Source organism: Brienomyrus brachyistius, chromosome 8 (genome assembly GCF_023856365.1).
Source record: "Brienomyrus brachyistius isolate T26 chromosome 8, BBRACH_0.4, whole genome shotgun sequence".
Taxonomy (NCBI): Eukaryota; Metazoa; Chordata; class Actinopteri; order Osteoglossiformes; family Mormyridae; genus Brienomyrus; species Brienomyrus brachyistius.
Genome location: NC_064540.1, coordinates 27,183,732 through 27,203,801, shown reverse-complemented (window position 1 = coordinate 27,203,801; position 20,070 = coordinate 27,183,732). Strand labels below are relative to the sequence as shown.

Below are 20,070 nucleotides of genomic sequence, written 5' to 3'. Positions count from 1 at the left end.
CACACATGCCCCTATATACTATTGGCCCCTCCCTCCCTCCCACCCCCCTGAGGCACAGCCCTATGAATCCAGCTTGCCTGCCACCATGGCAACTGGCAATTTGACAATTTTTTCATTCCATTATTTAATGTTTCTTTGTGCCTGTAGTAATGCTTCTTATGGTCGGTCATGCTTGTTTGTTTCCAGTATGACTTCAAAGGACTAGCTTTTGTCTTTCTGCCTGTCCTCGAATTTGCGGCTATATTGAATTAAATTTTAAGCCCAAAAGGATTAGGGAGGGGTCCTTTATGGATGGGGGACAAATGGCCACATCAGTCTCTGATGCTCTGGCTATGTAGACGTTTACTAGTTGAGTGATTTGATTGAGGTTGAAAAATGAAGCGTCTGTTTCACTTTCAAGATCACACAAAGTGCTAAACTGGATTTCAACAGCCAATCTGAGCTTTTCTGAGATTTCACATTTGGAATGAAGAGGCGAGAGTGAGTCCTTCTGCCTGTTTGGTGCAAAGCCCCAGGCTCTGTACAAAAGTCTTGCCAAAATAATTGCCTGTTCCACCTCAAAAATAAAAAAGTACAACAGAACACAAGACATTCATTCGCAGGGCCTTAGGGTGCTTTTACTCTCTTTTCTTCCAGTTCTGAATATCAATCTAAAGCCCTTGAGCACTGAGCTAAAGTAGAACAAACTGCAAGACACGCGTAGCTAGAAAAATGAGGAGACAGAGAAACCTCCCTGGGTCAAGGCAGTGGGACGGCATGCGGACGACGGGTGCCACAATCCACACTGTCTGTGGAGGTGTCGTCAAACAGTGTGAGGCTTTTATGAAAATGAATCTTAGCATTTATACGGCAGACGTTAAGCTGTCAGCTACTGCTGCAAACTGACAAATAGCCTGGAGAGAGGTTTTTGCTTCCTTAAAATGATTTGTACATAAAATGCAGCCCTAGAAAAAGTCAGTGGCAGCAGCAGGGTCTTAATATGCAATAGCACATGGGCCCTCCGTGTGATCTACAAGTACCACTCCACAGAAGTTGTGATGGCGCTGTCATATATGATGAACGAACTGGGTGAGGTGAGACGTCTGCCTACGTGACGTATTACAACAATATGGATCCTCAGAGCTGTAGGATATGAACTCGTCCATCTTCATTATGACGGTGCAGGGCATCAGTCTGGGTGACACTGAAGTTCACACACAGGAAATTTAGAAATGTCAGTTAGCTAAATTAGCTGTAGAAGGAATCCAGGGGAAAGGTGAATGATACAGCATGAATGGGCATGTGCACGTGCGCACACACACACACACACACACACACACACACACACGTAGGGTATACCTATCCGAATGGGGCCCCGCTCATTCACTTCTATGGGAAAAATGCTAATGCTAACTATGACAACCTTAACCCCCACCCTGCTCTAACCATAACCATAAGTAACCAAGCAAAATACAAGAGTTTTTGCATTTTTAGTTTTTTCATAGCAGTCATTGCTTTATAAAATAGAGTTTTCCCTTATGGGGACCAGGAACCCGGTCCCCATAAGGGAAAAAAAATGGATATTTATCATGTTATGGGGACATTGTGTCTACCCGCTCACACACAGACACACACAGACACACACAGACACACATACACACAGCAAGCTTAGGATTCAAACCCAAAACCACAACCTGAAGCTGCAGGGTAACACCACTTCTCACTGAGTCACTGTCCCTCCCCAAGCTGGGTGGCTAATTTTGCTATTTCACAGAGGGTCCACACATGCTTATTCTGCTTCGAAGGCTGTCCTCTCAGCCTGTTTTACTGTGATATTTCTCCAACTACATTTTTCACACAGTTCTATCTTCCTTTATTCAAACATACCTGTTTCTCTGCTTCCTGCCTTCAGTATCTAACGTCTAACCCAAAAACAAGCAAGCAAACAAACGAACAAACATCCTTCCAATATATACATACAATAAATAAATCATATGTATATATAATAGCCATACCATAATAATGTCATATCTATCACATTTCCACAGGGTAAAAAATAATAGAAAATCAAATATAAATAGGTACATGTAAACAATGTAATAAAGATTGCAACAAAGTAAAATCAAATAACAAATCTGAGCCAATCACACGGGCTAACACATGACATCTGAATAGTGTGTTTGTGGCCTGATCAATGCTGCCACAATGTCCCATTTGCTCTTTGGGGGTCTGAGACCCATGTGAGGTCCCTGCTGAAAGTCCAAACATTGTCCCCTGACGTGACTGCCCCCCGTGACCCCATCTCTAGGGTTCTGACCTTAGTCCCTCTGAGTATTGATCAGTGGGCTTTCCTTGGAAGTTGATCCTCAACCTTTTACCTTTGACCTTTTATTTTTCCCCATCTGGGTCCTCTGCTGCACGCTTGTGGGTACCAGCAGGGAGTGAGACGGCCCCTTCATGCGTGGATCATTGGGGGTAGCGTACATGAGCACGATTACCCTGCCGTGACTCTGGTGAGCGAGTGTGAGTGCAAGACGCCCTTGGGAGACGATCACACGGTGGTCTCATACTCGGTCACTTCCTTTGGGGAAGTCAGGCTGCGATACTGCAGACGGGGGGTAGAGGGCGACGTGCTCTCCAGCATCAGGATGGTTTTGCGCAACCTGCGGTCAATGAAGTGCGCGTCCCAGGCTGGGTACTTCTTCCTGGGGAGGTCAATCCGGATGACGGGCCCCTCCATTCGGGGTGTATGGAGAGCTGCTGGGGCACAGGGGGCTGGACCGGGCCGCACCTGAAAGATGGGCAGCACACCATCCTTATCCCCGCCCTCCGCCCCCGTAGTCCTCGGAAGGGTTCTAGGGGGGCTCCTGGCAATCACGTCCGGGGGCGGGGCCGGTGTTATAGCAGTCTCCACCCCCAACTGGGGTGTGGTGTCGCAAGATTCATCTGCCCCACCACGGATGCAACCCCATTGGGCGTGGCCATCAGGATGCAACAGGCAGTAGTAGACCAGCATGAAGAAGGTCCCTAGGGCTTGGCTGCAGGCCACCACGCAGAGCACCAGCAGGGCGCAGAAGTCCGAGGTGAACGGGCCGCGGTGCAGGTACCAGAGTGCGGTGAGTGCCGCATTCTCCGCCAGCTCCACGGTGCAGTAGGTGAGCAGCCGGCAGCGGGCACCGCCCTCACGCACATTGAACCAGCAGAACACATAGACGATGCCCACCATCATGTTGTAGACGATCTCCTCCCACTTGGACATGCAGAAGTCCGTCTCACCCTGGATGATCCAGAAGGTCATGAGGCACCAGTGCGCCACCACGAAGATGCCAAAGTAGAGCTGAAACACGGAGGCGAAGAGGGCAAAGGCGGCTGCCCGGGCTCCGATGGAGAATAGGTGCCACAGCATCTGCACCACCGCTGCCTTGTAGGACATAGGCGCTTTGTCGTCCCGAGAGTCACGGAGCACCTTCTGGTAGGAGGCCATCATCCAGGCCAGAGACACCAGGGAGGCCGAGGCTGACAGGCCTGGAGAACAGAGGGAGGGAGGGAGGAGGAGAATGGCAATGGATGGATGAGTGGGAAGGGGAGAGGAGCAGGGTGCAATGTGCGGCCGGGCAGCTGCCTCACCCTGCAGGGGCAGGACGCGCTGGCTGTGCACCATGATGCTAAGCTGCAGCACCAGCTGGGGGGCGCTCTTCAGGAAACTCTCCAGCAGACGCAGCATACTGACGTCTGCGCTCTCGAACAGCATGCGCAGGTAGAAGTGCTGTCGCTCACGGCCCCCCCGCCAGCGACTCTGGGCGCCCAAGTACAGCGCGTGCAGGTACCTGTGGGGTTACAGTTTACAGACAAATTATACATACCATTGGAAATATGTACTTTTAGCTGTAAGGAGAATCTCATGAATTTAAACTAAGATTATTTGTCAGTGATGTTACTGGGCTGTGATGTCACTGGCTATATTAGGATTTAGCGCGTGCTTTCTGACTAATGCATTACCCCCAGGGTTACTACACCAGAACAAAAGGTTGTGGTCGTGAGGTGAGTATACCTGCAATAATGGTGATAACATGGTGTGGCATCGATCTGTAACAGCACTGATAACATGGTGTGGGATCGATCTGTAACAGCACTGATACCATGGTGTGGGATCGATCTGTAACAGCACTGATACCATGGTGTGGGATCGATCTGTAACAGCACTGATACCATGGTGTGGAATCGATCTGTAACAGCACTGATACCATGGTGTGGGATCGATCTGTAACAGCACTGATAACATGGTGTGGCATCGATCTGTAACAGCACTGATAACATGGTGTGGGATCGATCTGTAACAGCACTGAAACCATGGTGTGGGATCGATCTGTAACAGCACTGATACCATGGTGTGGGATCGATCTGTAACAGCACTGAAACCATGGTGTGGGATCGATCTGTAACAGCACTGATACCATGGTGTGGGATCGATCTGTAACAGCACTGAAACCATGGTGTGGGATCGATCTGTAACAGCACTGATACCATGGTGTGGCATCGATCTGTAACAGCACTGATACCATGGTGTGGCATCGATCTGTAACAGCACTGATAACATGGTGTGGGATCGATCTGTAACAGCACTGAAACCATGGTGTGGGATCGATCTGTAACAGCACTGATAACATGGTCTGGGATCGATCTGTAACAGCACTGATACCATGGTGTGGCATCGATCTGTAACAGCACTGATAACATGGTCTGGGATCGATCTGTAACAGCACTGATACCATGGTGTGGCATCGATCTGTAACAGCACTGATACCGTGGTGTTGCATCGATCTGTAACAGCACTGATACCGTGGTGTTGCATCGATCTGTAACAGCACTGTTAACATGGTCTGGGATCGATCTGTAACAGCACTGATACCATGGCGTGGCATTGATCTGCAACAGCACTGGTACCGTAGCATTGCATCGATCTGTAACAGCACCGATACCATGGTGTTGCATCGATCTGTAACAGTACTGATACCATGGCGTGGCATTGATCTGTAACAGCACTGATACCGTTGCATTGCATCGATCTGTAACAGCATTGATAACGTGGTGTGGCATCGATCTGTAACAGCACTGATACCATGGCGTGGCATCGATCTGTAACAGCACTGTTAACATGGTCTGGGATCGATCTGTAACAGCACTGATACCATGGTGTGGCATCGATCTGTAACAGCACTGATAACATGGTCTGGGATCGATCTGTAACAGCACTGATACCGTGGTGTTGCATCAATCTGTAAGAGCACTGATACTGTGGCATTGCATCGATCTGTAACAGCACTGATACCGTGGTCTGGGATCGATCTGTAACAGCACTGATACCGTGGTGTTGCATCAATCTGTAAGAGCACTGTTAACATGGTCTGGGATCGATCTGTAACAGCACTGATAACATGGTGTGGCATCGATCTGTAACAGCACTGATACCATGGCGTGGCATCGATCTGTAACAGCACTGTTAACATGGTCTGGGATCGATCTGTAACAGCACTGATACCATGGTGTGGCATCGATCTGTAACAGCACTGATAACATGGTCTGGGATCGATCTGTAACAGCACTGATACCGTGGTGTTGCATCAATCTGTAAGAGCACTGATACTGTGGCATTGCATCGATCTGTAACAGCACTGATACCGTGGTCTGGGATCGATCTGTAACAGCACTGATACCGTGGTGTTGCATCAATCTGTAAGAGCACTGTTAACATGGTCTGGGATCGATCTGTAACAGCACTGATAACATGGTGTGGCATCGATCTGTAACAGCACTGATAACATGGTGTGGGATCGATCTGTAACAGCACTGATACCATGGTGTGGGATCGATCTGTAACAGCACTGATACCATGGTGTGGGATCGATCTGTAACAGCACTGATACCATGGTGTGGAATCGATCTGTAACAGCACTGATACCATGGTGTGGGATCGATCTGTAACAGCACTGATAACATGGTGTGGCATCGATCTGTAACAGCACTGATAACATGGTGTGGGATCGATCTGTAACAGCACTGAAACCATGGTGTGGGATCGATCTGTAACAGCACTGATACCATGGTGTGGGATCGATCTGTAACAGCACTGAAACCATGGTGTGGGATCGATCTGTAACAGCACTGATACCATGGTGTGGGATCGATCTGTAACAGCACTGAAACCATGGTGTGGGATCGATCTGTAACAGCACTGATACCATGGTGTGGCATCGATCTGTAACAGCACTGATACCATGGTGTGGCATCGATCTGTAACAGCACTGATAACATGGTGTGGGATCGATCTGTAACAGCACTGAAACCATGGTGTGGGATCGATCTGTAACAGCACTGATAACATGGTCTGGGATCGATCTGTAACAGCACTGATACCATGGTGTGGCATCGATCTGTAACAGCACTGATAACATGGTCTGGGATCGATCTGTAACAGCACTGATACCATGGTGTGGCATCGATCTGTAACAGCACTGATACCGTGGTGTTGCATCGATCTGTAACAGCACTGATACCGTGGTGTTGCATCGATCTGTAACAGCACTGTTAACATGGTCTGGGATCGATCTGTAACAGCACTGATACCATGGCGTGGCATTGATCTGCAACAGCACTGGTACCGTAGCATTGCATCGATCTGTAACAGCACCGATACCATGGTGTTGCATCGATCTGTAACAGTACTGATACCATGGCGTGGCATTGATCTGTAACAGCACTGATACCGTTGCATTGCATCGATCTGTAACAGCATTGATAACGTGGTGTGGCATCGATCTGTAACAGCACTGATACCATGGCGTGGCATCGATCTGTAACAGCACTGTTAACATGGTCTGGGATCGATCTGTAACAGCACTGATACCATGGTGTGGCATCGATCTGTAACAGCACTGATAACATGGTCTGGGATCGATCTGTAACAGCACTGATACCGTGGTGTTGCATCAATCTGTAAGAGCACTGATACTGTGGCATTGCATCGATCTGTAACAGCACTGATACCGTGGTCTGGGATCGATCTGTAACAGCACTGATACCGTGGTGTTGCATCAATCTGTAAGAGCACTGTTAACATGGTGTGGCATCGATCTGTAACAGCACTGATAACATGGTGTGGCATCGATCTGTAACAGCACTGATACCATGGCGTGGCATCGATCTGTAACAGCACTGTTAACATGGTCTGGGATCGATCTGTAACAGCACTGATACCATGGTGTGGCATCGATCTGTAACAGCACTGATAACATGGTCTGGGATCGATCTGTAACAGCACTGATACCGTGGTGTTGCATCAATCTGTAAGAGCACTGATACTGTGGCATTGCATCGATCTGTAACAGCACTGATACCGTGGTCTGGGATCGATCTGTAACAGCACTGATACCGTGGTGTTGCATCAATCTGTAAGAGCACTGTTAACATGGTCTGGGATCGATCTGTAACAGCACTGATAACATGGTGTGGCATCGATCTGTAACAGCACTGATACCATGGCATGGCATCGATCTGTAACAGCACTGTTAACATGGTCTGGGATCGATCTGTAACAGCACTGATACCATGGTGTGGCATCGATCTGTAACAGCACTGATAACATGGTCTGGGATCGATCTGTAACAGCACTGATACCGTGGTGTTGCATCAATCTGTAAGAGCACTGATACTGTGGCATTGCATCGATCTGTAACAGCACTGATACCGTGGTCTGGGATCGATCTGTAACAGCACTGATACCGTGGTGTTGCATCAATCTGTAAGAGCACTGATACTGTGGCATTGCATCGATCTGTAACAGCACTGATACCGTGGTGTTGCATCAATCTGTAAGAGCACTGATACTGTGGCATTGCATCGATCTGTAACAGCACTGATACCGTTGCGTTTCATCGATCTGTAACAGGACTGATAACATGATGTTGCATCGATCTGTAACAGCACAGATACTGTGGTGTGGCATAGATCTATAACAGCTCTGATACCTTTGGTGTGGCACAGATCTGTAACAGCACTGATAATTTGGTGTTGCATAGAGCAGGAACAGCACTAATACCCTGGTTTAGCACAGATATGTAACAGCAAGGATACCATGGTGTAGCACAGAACAGTAACAGCACTGATACCGTAGAGTTGCATAGATCTGTAAAAGTACTGATACCTTGGTGCGGCATAGATCTGTCTCTTGTATCCTGCATAGAAATGTCTTGGTGGTTACGGCAATTATGACAGGAGCTCTGTCCCCAATCTCTGGCAGCAATTAGTGTCCCTGGTCCCTTTGCACTGTAACTGTGAAGCCCCTGCTCCTCAACACCTCCCTGGACAAGAGTGATTTAGCAGGCCCTGGATACACTCGTGGTAATGATGGCAAGATGGCAGTGATGCATGAAGAGATTACTCTTGTCCAGTGGGCATCCAGCGGTTTGTCTGTATAATACCTTTACAAAGTCTGGCCGAAAAGTCCTCGATCGTGACCTACATACCCTGGACTAACACGGAATGCATTCCGTTATGTTTAATCAGCCTTTTCACCTTATCTATTCTAATCCACTCACAGCATGTGATCCATCCCCATCCCTGCCAGAATGCTGCTGTATCTCACGCCTGGTGTCTCCACGCTTCCTGGGAATTTCAGTGTTCCAGAATGCACAGTCTGTCTATGCAAGGATCCATAATGAAACAGAACAAGATCTGATCTATCAGAAAGCAATCAGCACAGAAACAAGGCTGAAAGGTCTAGCTTTCTAAGCTAGAAGTCAGATGTTCCGTCTTGAATTAATGCTTCTCATGCAAAAGAGAAGTCAGGGGGTGACTAGTGAAAAAAAAGAGTATTTGTTCAGCCAACGTTCTCCTTAACACATTTTTCTGTTTGTTCATGATCATACTGATGAAGCCAACCATGACAGCGGGTGGGCAAATGTAAGCAAAAGACTGTTCAGGAAACTGAACGAAACACAAACAGTTTTATAAATAACCCAGTCACTGCCTTCATCATTTCACATCATCAGGAGGAGAGAACTGGTGGATGCAAGCTGGTTACTGGTCCAGAGCACATCCAACTGGCTTTATTTTTTCTTTTCACACCCTCGCCAACACACTTTCTTTGTTATTCTGTGAGTCACACAACGGCACACAGCGCTGGTGTGAGTATTTGCACAGTGTGTGCTGCCAACTGTAGCCTGCAGGGGGCGCTTATGCAACAAACAGCTAATGTACTTCAACGTTAATTACAACAAAACCACTTTTTACAGTTTTTGGGACATAACATCGACATGGCTGCCATTACCTCCCAGTTAGGTTTTTGTACGACTTATAATTGAGGCGATGACCAGATCTGTTTTTCAGGCCTGTTTTTCTTGCAAGGCTCCCTGGGATTGGGGGGGGGGGGGGGGCGGGGACACACCCCTCTACAAAAGGCACCTGAAGGTCTTCCATGATCTCCCCCCGGTCCCCACTTATATTTATTCATCTGGATGTTTTTATACCGGGGAGAGGGCACCCAGGTACAGTGGACTCAAAGCCAAAGACAAACATTACAATATTTTCATCTAGCAAGTCAATAATCCATAAACAGTCTGGATTTGTCAGGAAGCCTGAATACAAAACAACACTCATCCCCAATGAGCTACAAGTATACACTTACATTTGACCATCTTTAAGATATGAAACATCTTTAGGCTATTAAATGTAATGGTACAGGTGTTTTTGTAGACATGAACTTTGGTGGGAGAACGGAGCCTGAATCCTCAAGGAATCAGAGGACCAAAGTGCTGAGGTATCTCAGTGCCCCCTCCATGGAGGACTCAGTTTGGATTTTGTCCTGTCTTCAGGGAACGCAGATAAAGGGTTAAAAAATGGCAAGTGTAGAACAGCATGTCGTGTTTGCATGCTGTGCCCTGACGCGAAGTTTCACAGCAGTGTCCACACGGCCCCGTTCAGGGCTGTCTCCGCTGAAGTAGACCAAGATGGACCAGAAACTTCCTTATGCATATGAACACGGCCGGTGGAACAACTCAGAAAAACATGTTTTTTTTTTTACAGAACGTAGAACACTAACCGTCTGGTTAGAAAAGCAGAATTACTTAACATCATGCGTAGCTATTTGCAGAGAAAAAAAAAACAATGTCTGATTGCCTGTTTATGCTACACTCCTCCCTTTCCCTATGTGAATTTTCCTAATTGCTATCTAGAGTTTCGACAATAAAATGAAATGCGTAAATTAGCTCATGGCTAATATCAGGCTCTCTGTAGAAGAAAAAATCCCTTTTTTTGGGTGTCCTGGTCTCCCCCAGCCATGTGCTGGGCAGACAACAAGGAGTGGAGTTTAACTAGTGAGAGCCAAGCAGACGAAGGATTCATTTGTGTTTTTCACGAGCTGCAGGGAAGAGAGCAGCAGAAAGTAGTGGGATGCTCCAGGTCTCCAGCCTGACTGAGGCGGTAGGTGGCATGTAGTAAAGTTCGTTTACAAACCGCGCACATGGAAACACCTAAGGCGTAAATCGGGCCCAGGGTTTGCCAAGCTGTCCGCAGTCACCGGATCTATAGCGGAAAGCTGTGGGAAGATGGGTTAGGTCTTCGTCTTGGGATGAGAATCAAAGCAGCCCACAAGGAGGAGCTTTCACCACAACCGTGTACTTCTCAAGCAATTCAATGGCCAGGATGAACCTTCACATTGACCATATGGTTCTCCCACATTGTGCCTGTAGCTCAATTGTGTGGTTCTCCAGAAATCCGATCAACAGAAGGAGCCTTTACCACAATTGTGTGGCTCTCCAGCAATTCGATAAACAGGAAGACTCTTTACCATGACCATGTGGTTCTTCCATATGTGCAAAAACTGAATATACATATACAGCTACAGCTCAAAGCTTTACTCCAGTTAAAACATAGAAATATTTACACATTTGATACATCATGTCATCATTTCTCTGGTTATAACTGATGGTAACACCCTGGATATCAGCCACAAATGTCCCGTTCACAACCACAGGGCCTAATCCAGTGTCTGAACCTGCAACCCTCTGCTCCTACTAGCGCCATAACATGAACACCACCAAGGACCCTCAAGTTACATCTGTGATCACTCTGAGAAACATTTCAGTCGGCCACGTTGTACTGATTCCTAGTATCAAAATCAATTGTGCTTAATTGACCAAAAAGCTCTGCACAGAGTTTTCGGAATGTGCCCAGTTCCTTCTGGGGCTCTCAGTCAGGGGAGTTTTCGGCGTCTTGTCTCATTAGGTAGTTTGTCCATGTGGAGTTTCTCATGGGGCGACCCATTTTTCCCCGGGAACAGGGAGGGAACGGAGCCTTAATGGGGCTAATTAGCGAGAACGAGCAGACCCCGAGTATGCGATGACACAGCACAGCCGCTCGATTCCTGACTGCGGCGACGTCCGGCTGGGTTGCCAGATTGAAGCCTCCCCAATCTCCGGAGCTGTCTGTTTACCTCCAATGCACCTACATCCCGGGATCAGTGCCACACACTGGAACACTAGTGACTCCTTGTGGGTCGGTGCTTTCCAAAATCCAGAAGGGGATTGACATGGCCCGCAGGACACCAGGGTTACACGACCCCGATAGATGGTGACAGCTGATGAGGGTGGGGTGGGGGGGGCAAGTAAGCCAGGGATTAGACTGTCAAGGTGGCTCCCTTCCAGCACATGGAGCTGTACGACCCGAGTCCACTTAGGGAACGATTAGCCCAAAGACGGACAGACAGAGACGGAGACAGGAGGGGAGAGAGAGGAAAGCATCAAAGCATGTGACACCTGCCGTGAGTAAGCCGGCAAGGAGTAAAGATCTACGCTCCCAGCTGGAGATCCGCAGCCAGGTAGGAGGCCACAGTGGGGCCCGTTTATCATGGTGAAGTTCCCGTTGGACCGGGTACGAGAGGAGACGGCCAGCCTCTGCAGCTCACCTGCCTGGTTCCTCCACTCACTCTCCAGCCCGACCGGGTGGGCATTATCCTCCACACGCCCAGAAACCATCTGGCACTCTGCACCGGTTTGTGCCACGGCGGGAGGGAAGACATGGAGCTGCCCCCCCGCCCCTGCTGGGGAAGTGCGGCTGGCAAGCTGCGGCACTGGGGCACCGCCACCCCGTGACACCGGCGTAATAATCAGCCCGATCTGCCTCGGGGGTATAAACACAAACTAAGGATTACAGAAGCGGTAGACTGTGATTGGACTGCTGGCCCTTTGCAGGGGGATGTTCATTCAAGGTCAGCTGCCCACTCTAGTTAAACTCACTAACACCAAGTGAAAGCATCTTTCCACGAAAGCCCTACTTCTTCCCAACAGATGGGCTGTTTGGAGCATTTCAATGCTTTTAGAGACTTAAGTGGCTTCCAAAGGTCTCCAGCCCCAATTAGAAGGACTCTTATGGTGGACTGAGGTCTCCCTGATCTCGACCCAGATCTGCACTGGGTTTCTCGTTTTATGGGACTGCTGGGCTATTTTTACTTCATAAAACTAGCAAAAAAAGCCACAATTTAGGATAACCAGCTGTGAAGGAATGACCTCCGGTTACCACTGACTAACCCCTGCCTGGTATCCTAACCAATCACAGACAGCTATAGGGCAACATTACAGCCACCCAGAGCCTATCACAGCAGCCGGAGATTTGTCTTACTGGACGTTGAGTCTGTACATACTTCAGGAGTGTAATTATCCAGCCAATTTTGAGAGACTTGTGTATAAGTTACAGCTGTTTCAAAGGGAATCAAACATTTACAGATTTTTCAGGATTCCTGCTCCTTCCTTAAAAGGAAGATTGCTCCCCCTTTCGTCAAGCTGGGTTTATCTTTGATTCTGATTTCCTTATAAAACGTCTCAGTAAGGTGACCTGTTTCCAAATTTGGTCCTTGCTGACCTGCAGACAGTCCACGTTTTTGCTCCCTCACAGCTCCAGGAACAAAACCGTGGACTGTCTGGCGGAGAGCTGGGAGGGAGCAAAAATGTGGGTCTGTGGGTCCCCGAGGACTGGGTTGGGAAACACTGGTCTACGACATCATGTACAAGACCCAGATGACTTATCTCACACCCTATTGTAAGCCTACCCATGACCCAACACTTTTTTTTCTTGATGTTGAAATATACAGCCCCTACTGACAGGGGGATATGCCCAGACACCAGTTTCCCCATAGATCCAGTGAGGAGCGCCCTATTCTGTAGGATCTGGAGCAGACACATCAGGCTAGGTCTGCACAAAAGCAGGATAAATGTCCCACCAGCCCCCTGGCCAGGTACCATCTCCCTGTTGGCTGGCAGCTAAATGACAGGGGTGGCAGTACAGACTGTCTGTCTCCACAGCGACCAAAGGGACAAGGACTGGACAGTGTGCAACACGCTCTGATTTAATGCATCTGCCAAGAGACTTAATGATGGTTTATGCTGGCCTGGCTGGTTCTGTTTGCTGTGCACGATTCCTCTGTGGAAAACCAGCAGCCTGGCTCTTAACTCGGAGTCTTTCCTTTTCCCTGTTTTGTATTATTCTGTCTTAAAGATGGTGTAATGTATCACAACACACCCATGTACAGTGCAACTCTGTTGTGTAAGGCGCTATATAAAAATAAATTGAATTGACCTGAAAATTTACACGTGACATCAGCTATCCTATTATCTGGCATGTTAATGACGCTACAGGAAAGATGCATTTCGGTAGCCCACACACTTATATCATGAATGCCATGGGACTGAATGCACACTGGAATGTCAGGTGGTACGAAAAGCACCAAAATGCTGGTCTCGAGAAGAAGGAAAGAGGTGCACACACTCCCATACAGCCTGTTAGTGTGCTCGCTGTATCGCTTGTCTCCCTCTCATTCCCCTTTTCTCTCTCCCCCCCATTTTCATGGCTCAGCAGGAGGGACAACCTGGTAATTAAAAAGGAGAACAGGCTAATGGAGCAAAGCAAACCGCCTTCAAAAAAACCAAGCCTCCCTCATTTTCACAGCCGCAGGACAGCGGGGGTCCCTCCAGGGGGGTCTAACATCAGAGTCGCTGATCTATTTTTCAGCTTGCGAGGGTCTAGTGCACCTGTGCTGCCATCACGTGAAAACGCCCTCTCCTCTTCTCAGCGTGGATCCACCCCCCTGCACCGTAGCACTGTGACACCACACGGTCAGTGACGGGAGCAGAATGACGGACTTTTATAGACGGTGACCTAGCAACTGGGTCGAGCTGTCAATATTGGGGCTCCAAGAAAGTGGGTCGCAGTGACACTGAGACAAAAACTTGCAGATACCAGCTAGTCCAGTGCCGCACCACAGCGATTCCAGTGACTCTGCCTGCGTCCAAGGCTGGATCCCCCCAGCCCCTCTTCCCCCAACCACGCCACGATCTCACTGCGTCGTTTCCACCAGCTCTGACATTTTGCAGCTACAGCAAACCGGGATGGAAGAAAAAACATCTGTTTCTGCTGGCATGCGATTTATACGATAAATGACAGTGACAGACTGAGCGTCTTTAACCTCCGCAGCATTTTTTCCTGGCCAAGGGATACATAGGGGATCCTGCCAGCGCGTCCTGACGGCAGAGCCGGTACTGCCTTGCATTAGCGGAGGATGGATGGAGGTCGCCGGAGACGCACCGGCTTCACAGGGCCGACGGAGCTTCTCGAAGGTGCTTTGAAACCACACGAGAAAAATATGGAGAAGCTGTGATGCGTGGAAATGAGATGAAACGTGACGTCAGTGTTAGACCATTCTTGTTTTTTATTGCACGGCAGACCAAATCGCCATACCCCACCCCCCCAACTGTCACATGATCAGTATTTCATTGGCCGTCCTTCATACTCCTCCTCACCTCTCCCCACATATTGCTTGCATATTCCCCCTCACCAGCCTCAACACGCACACACACATACTCACACGTACATCCACACTCACGCACATACACGACTTTATGTGGCTGCTGGTAGATTATGCCAGATATTAAAAGGCATCATTACCATCTCCAGCTGACCGCCGTCTCACCCCCAGACAATCTCGGTCTCTTTCTTAATTGATTGTTTCGGATTCTGAGGAGGTTGACCATGCATGTCCCGTGTCGCCTGGAAGCTACTTGATCCATGAAATGCTCTGGCTTAATTTTGCTAGGAATAAGTTTGATGCAGCCCATAGTTCTCGGGTCATTCATTGCAGGAACCTTCAGTCCTGTTGTCAATGTTTGCTGGATCCTACACTTCTTTGCTAGAGTTCACATTTCTGGGCTTTGCAGTCCTTGAGTCTTACAGAGTAAAAGCACAGTGTGGGGTATCCACTCTCCAGAAACTTGTTTTCCCAGGACCTGCTGTTCATCAGCCTAAAAGATGCGAGTATGTGGACAGTAGAGTCACACATCACGTCTGTACATGCATGCTGCAACTTGTCACGATAATAAAGCATTCTTTCAATCTGCATTCTGAGAGAACGGCGGAAAAAATGACGCCCACTTGATTTCTCCTTTCAAAACTCATCTCCTGCCTCGTTTTGTCGACGCCACTTACAAGACACGCGCATGCTGTCACGTGACGGCATGCGCCGGCGCTGCATAAAGAGAGAGGTGGGCCCCCGTTTGATGGGGCCCCTCTGCGATAACAATTAGAAAGTCACTAAAACTGTGAAACGTGTGACAAGTAAGAAAAGACGCATCAGGGACGCGGGAGGCAGTGCAGTCACGGCACCAGCCTGTAACAATGCGGACTCCAGCGGCGCGAATCACGCCTTTCCTCATGCGCGGATGCAACAATGAGGCCTGTTCCACGTGTCGGAGGCTCGGCGGCCGTCGGGGGCGAGGACAGGGAGAGAGAGCTGTCACTCGCGCCCCGGGAGGATTAGAAACCGGAAGGAGCCTTGTGCTGAGATGACAGCTGGCCGCACGCGTGACTGGTGCGGCAACGCCACCAGAAGGCTGCTGTTAGCCAGACAGGAATGTCACCTAGGTGATGAGATGCCCTTGCAGGCTCAGCCAAAGCCCTGCGCATATCTCTCTAGCTCCAAAACTGCGACGGTGACAACAGGCACTGCAAAAAACAAGCCCAAAGTGTGGGAATGATGTGGATTAATATCACAATAACAAGACAAATTTTGAACTAAAACAGCTTTATCAACAGAACAGCAGGTTTGGGGTCAGAACTAAGGTTAGGGCTGTTATCAGGGTTAGAGCTCAAGTTAATGTTTCTGTGAGTGAGCTGTTCAGTATAGCAGAAGTCTTGAGTTTCAGGCTACGTCAGCACCTCTCACAGAAGGTGTCTGCTGCGTACAGTTCTGTACTCTCAGGCGTGCCTCAGCGGGAAGGTGTGTGAAGCGCTCACAGATAGTTGGATCCAGTCCCAGAAGCACTGATCCGTTCTACTGTGGGTAAAACAGGGAGACACTTTCGGACTGGTGACGTCCCATAGATGTGCCCTAGTGTCCAGAGTGTGGCGCATACACACAGATAGGTGGCACAGGTAAACACAATCATGTAAGTACTGTGCAAAAGTCTTTGGCAGCCAAAAAAAATTATGGCTAAATAACTTTCATGTTGGTGTAAAACTATGCTGTTACGCCTAGCAAAGTGTGTCAGCTTAGCCATTTCAAAACCTCTGCTAAAATAACCCTATTGTTTCCAGCAACCATACTACACACCCATGTATTTTTTGACCTGACCACTAGCCCACCTCATATATCTATTCAATGTCTCGTTCACTTTTTTAACTAAATTAATTAATTAAGCGAGCTGGTGGTGAAATTGAATAAATACATAGAATGGTTCGGGTGCCACTGAGGAGAAGTTTGGGAACTGAAGTGATGTTCATCTAGCTATCCAAGTAGATATCAGTAACTTTTTGGAGAACAGAAGACAGTTATACTAGTTTTTATTGTGTTACTCGTAATTTTCATATGTTCTTATGTTAAATTATATTGTTTGTTCTAAAAAAATGTGCACTTACTACCCAGATAAATAGCTTTAAACATTTCTTTTGAGTGTGTAAGACTTTTGCACAGTACTGTATACCCATGCAGGTTTACATGATATATGCTAACATCAAACAGACACATTTACACATGGATATGTGCACAAGTGTACATAAGCCCCTTCACACAATGAAGACACACACACACACACACACGCCAGCGGGGACTGACAGATCAGAATCACAGTGTCCTCCTCTGCCAGTTGGCTGAAACACTTTGTGGAAGGGAACGCCTCAGATTGTGTGCCTTAAAAACCACAAAGGACAGCAGAGGCACCTCAAAGACTGAAAGAGACATTCAAGGGTCCGCATGGTAGTTTTACTTTTCCTGATGTGTATCCTCAGTTAGTCTCAATGGAAGGGGCTACACACGCAAGCAGACCACTTCAGTGTGGGTCAGCAGCTGAATGAAATATAGATCGCAGTATTATATATATAAATAAATATATATACATACATTAACTGGCACACATCACGTGGAAATCTCCCGCGGGGTGGTGGTGGTGGTGGGAGGGGGGTGCTGTCAGCCCCACCCTTTTCCAGGAGAACAATGAGCCCTCGGGAAGAGCCGGGGGGGTGGGCGGACTCTCCCAAAATGAGTGGACAGTTCTCTCGATGAGATCGTATTTCCCAAGTGGGTGGGGGGGGGGGGGGGGGCGCACTTCCTGTTCTCGGAGGGGCCAGACGGAGCTCCGCGCGGCAGCGGCTATAGAAGCATTACCATCTCTCGGCTTGCATACTTCCGCATAAAATATTAATGACCGTGCTGGGAACCCCCCAGGGGCAAACATTACACACGGCTGTGGGAGGGCGTTTTCGAAATTATCAATGAACTCATCGTCCGATGTGAAAAGAGGCACGGCTCAAACCAATCTCAGACGGCCAAATAATATATAACATTAGCATTTCCTCATGCAATGTTTGCGGAGCAAGATGACTAGTTTGTGACCTCGGTTCCTAGCCAGGAGTCCTGCTACATCACCGCTCCTAACTGCCTATAAACTTCACCGATGATACATCCAATCACTCTGCCCCCTTTTGCTCCAAAACAGAAGCAATAAAAAGGATACTGTGTAATAGACCTAACCAGAAACTGACATATGTAAAATAACATAGATTTGCCCTAGTTATAGTGACAGTAGCAGGGTAAAGTGTAGTAATATTGAATGATTGTGTCACTTTCAGTGTATGGTATACACAGGTACGTAAAGATTAACTGTATGCATTTTGACCCTCTAAACCTGCTTTTTACCTATCATATAAATTAATTAAGATCATTTCCCAAACCGTTGTAACTCGGACGATAATCCAATCGAATAAATGAAGCATAACGTGCAAAAATGCCAGACAGCCATCGTACCTCCAGACCTGCCCCAGCTGTAAGATGTGCACGACGCTCTGAAAGATCCACATGCAGGCTCTGCAGCAGCTCGACGGCCGGTTCGAAGCGCCGCCGACGCCGGGCAGTGTGTCGTCCCCCGCAGCGCCGCCCGCGCCCCGTCGCACGCTGTCCCTGGTACTGAAATCACCTCCGCCGGGCACATCCGTGCCGACGGCCTCGGCGGCCGGGGCGCCTCCGTCTCCGCCGCCGTCCATCTCCGAGTAATCGTAGATGAACCACCTGAAACTCAACACCTGCACCACCGTAGAGGGGACCACCACGAAGGCCAGCGTCAGAACGAACCAGCCGTAGTCCCGCCTCAGGTAGTAGTCCGCGGCCAGCCACAGGTCGGTTGCGCCGTCCGTGAAGAAGACCATGAGGGCGCAGAGGACCCAGCAGCAATCCAGGAGCGAATAGTGCCGTCTGGCATGCTGGAACCGGGGCGGGCATTGCTCCGGGCTGGGCAGACACCGCGACGGGGTTTCGCTCGGCAAAGACGCCGCCGCTCCATCCGATTTAGCGGCCATGTTTGTCGTGGAAGAGAGGCGGTGGGTTAGAGAGATTGGGGGTAAGAGCGAAGGGTGAGGGGAGGAGCCAGCGTGCGCGTCTGCCGGGGGCGCACCGACAGCTCCGCTTTTTATTAACTTGATCGATCGATGTCGTTAACGATGCCAATTTTTCATCGTCCACAAAATCCTTAAACAGGGAAGAATATATATGCGGCGATTTGGCGGACACGCGGAAAGCCCCAGGGGCGGTGCTGGTCCACCCAGAGATGTCCCGGTTTTGTCCACAGATCACGGTCCCGAACAGGCGTTGAGGAACTCAGCGGTTTTTCTTTCCTCTGCAGCCGTCAAGGGCTTCTTCGCGTAAAGCATTGGTGCTGAATAAATGGCTATTTAATTCCTTCTTCACGCGCATTTCTGCGTTGTTGGGTAGGGAAAGATGCGATTACATACCCAGCCACAATCGATCAAAAACGTGAATCACAGCCTATATGTCTCAACGGCATATATGATCGTTTCTACGGTAAACCAGTCCTGGAAGTAAAACCACTTTTACAGGCGCAGGTCCGGCGCGGATGTTCCGTGCGGCACCTCTTTGTCCCCTCAGAATTAGTGGAGCACAGAACAATAGCGGAACGGTTTTATAATATACCGGTCAGCTGTATTTCCAGTCCCTTGGTATAATATATTGATTTAGGACAGCTGCGTCCCATTTCGGCTAATCTCTTTTCCGCTCCGTAATCTTTCTCATAAACTCCTCCTCGTATGCGGAGCCGAGAACTCCTTCGATTGCCGAAACACGATCCTGGGCAGCGCCGGGGCAGCTGCCTGGCTGATATAAACTTATGATTATATCACCGTTACACGTGGTATTAAGTATTGGCGTGCGCCCCGAAAGATCCGATAAATAATCACTGTGTCATTTTGCCTTTAAACCAGCGGATGTATCTGTCAGAAAATAAATGAGAAATCAGTAAGACTATGTCGTTTGATGTTTAACAGCGTTAAGGTAGAAGGCGCGATCGCCTGCTCCGCCAGCTACGTGACCGGTAAGCTCTTTAACACGATAAGCACAAATCCCGGCTTAGAAACCTGATACTTGCACAACCAAGTGACCAAGTAAATAAGTCTGTGATTTATACACCATAACTGTATCATCTTCCCCCTTCTTGCCCTACAGTGCTGTAACAAGATCCATTGTTGCAGTACCATACTGAGATACAT

At 48.6% G+C, this 20,070-nt stretch overlaps 1 protein-coding gene across 1 annotated transcript; it reads right to left on the bottom strand.

Annotated features, from left to right (window-relative positions):
• Window positions 1-1,619: 1,619 nt before the first annotated feature.
• Window positions 1,620-19,029, bottom strand: LOC125748199 (XK-related protein 7-like). Its single transcript, XM_049024125.1, has 3 exons — window positions 18,320-19,029; window positions 3,607-3,806; window positions 1,620-3,504 (listed from the first exon to the last, which is right to left on the bottom strand). Exons 1-3 carry the CDS (start codon window positions 18,865-18,867, stop codon window positions 2,531-2,533), a joined length of 1,722 nt encoding a protein of 573 aa, XP_048880082.1. The 5' UTR covers window positions 18,868-19,029; the 3' UTR covers window positions 1,620-2,530.
• Between the last annotated feature and the right edge of the window lie 1,041 nt (window positions 19,030-20,070).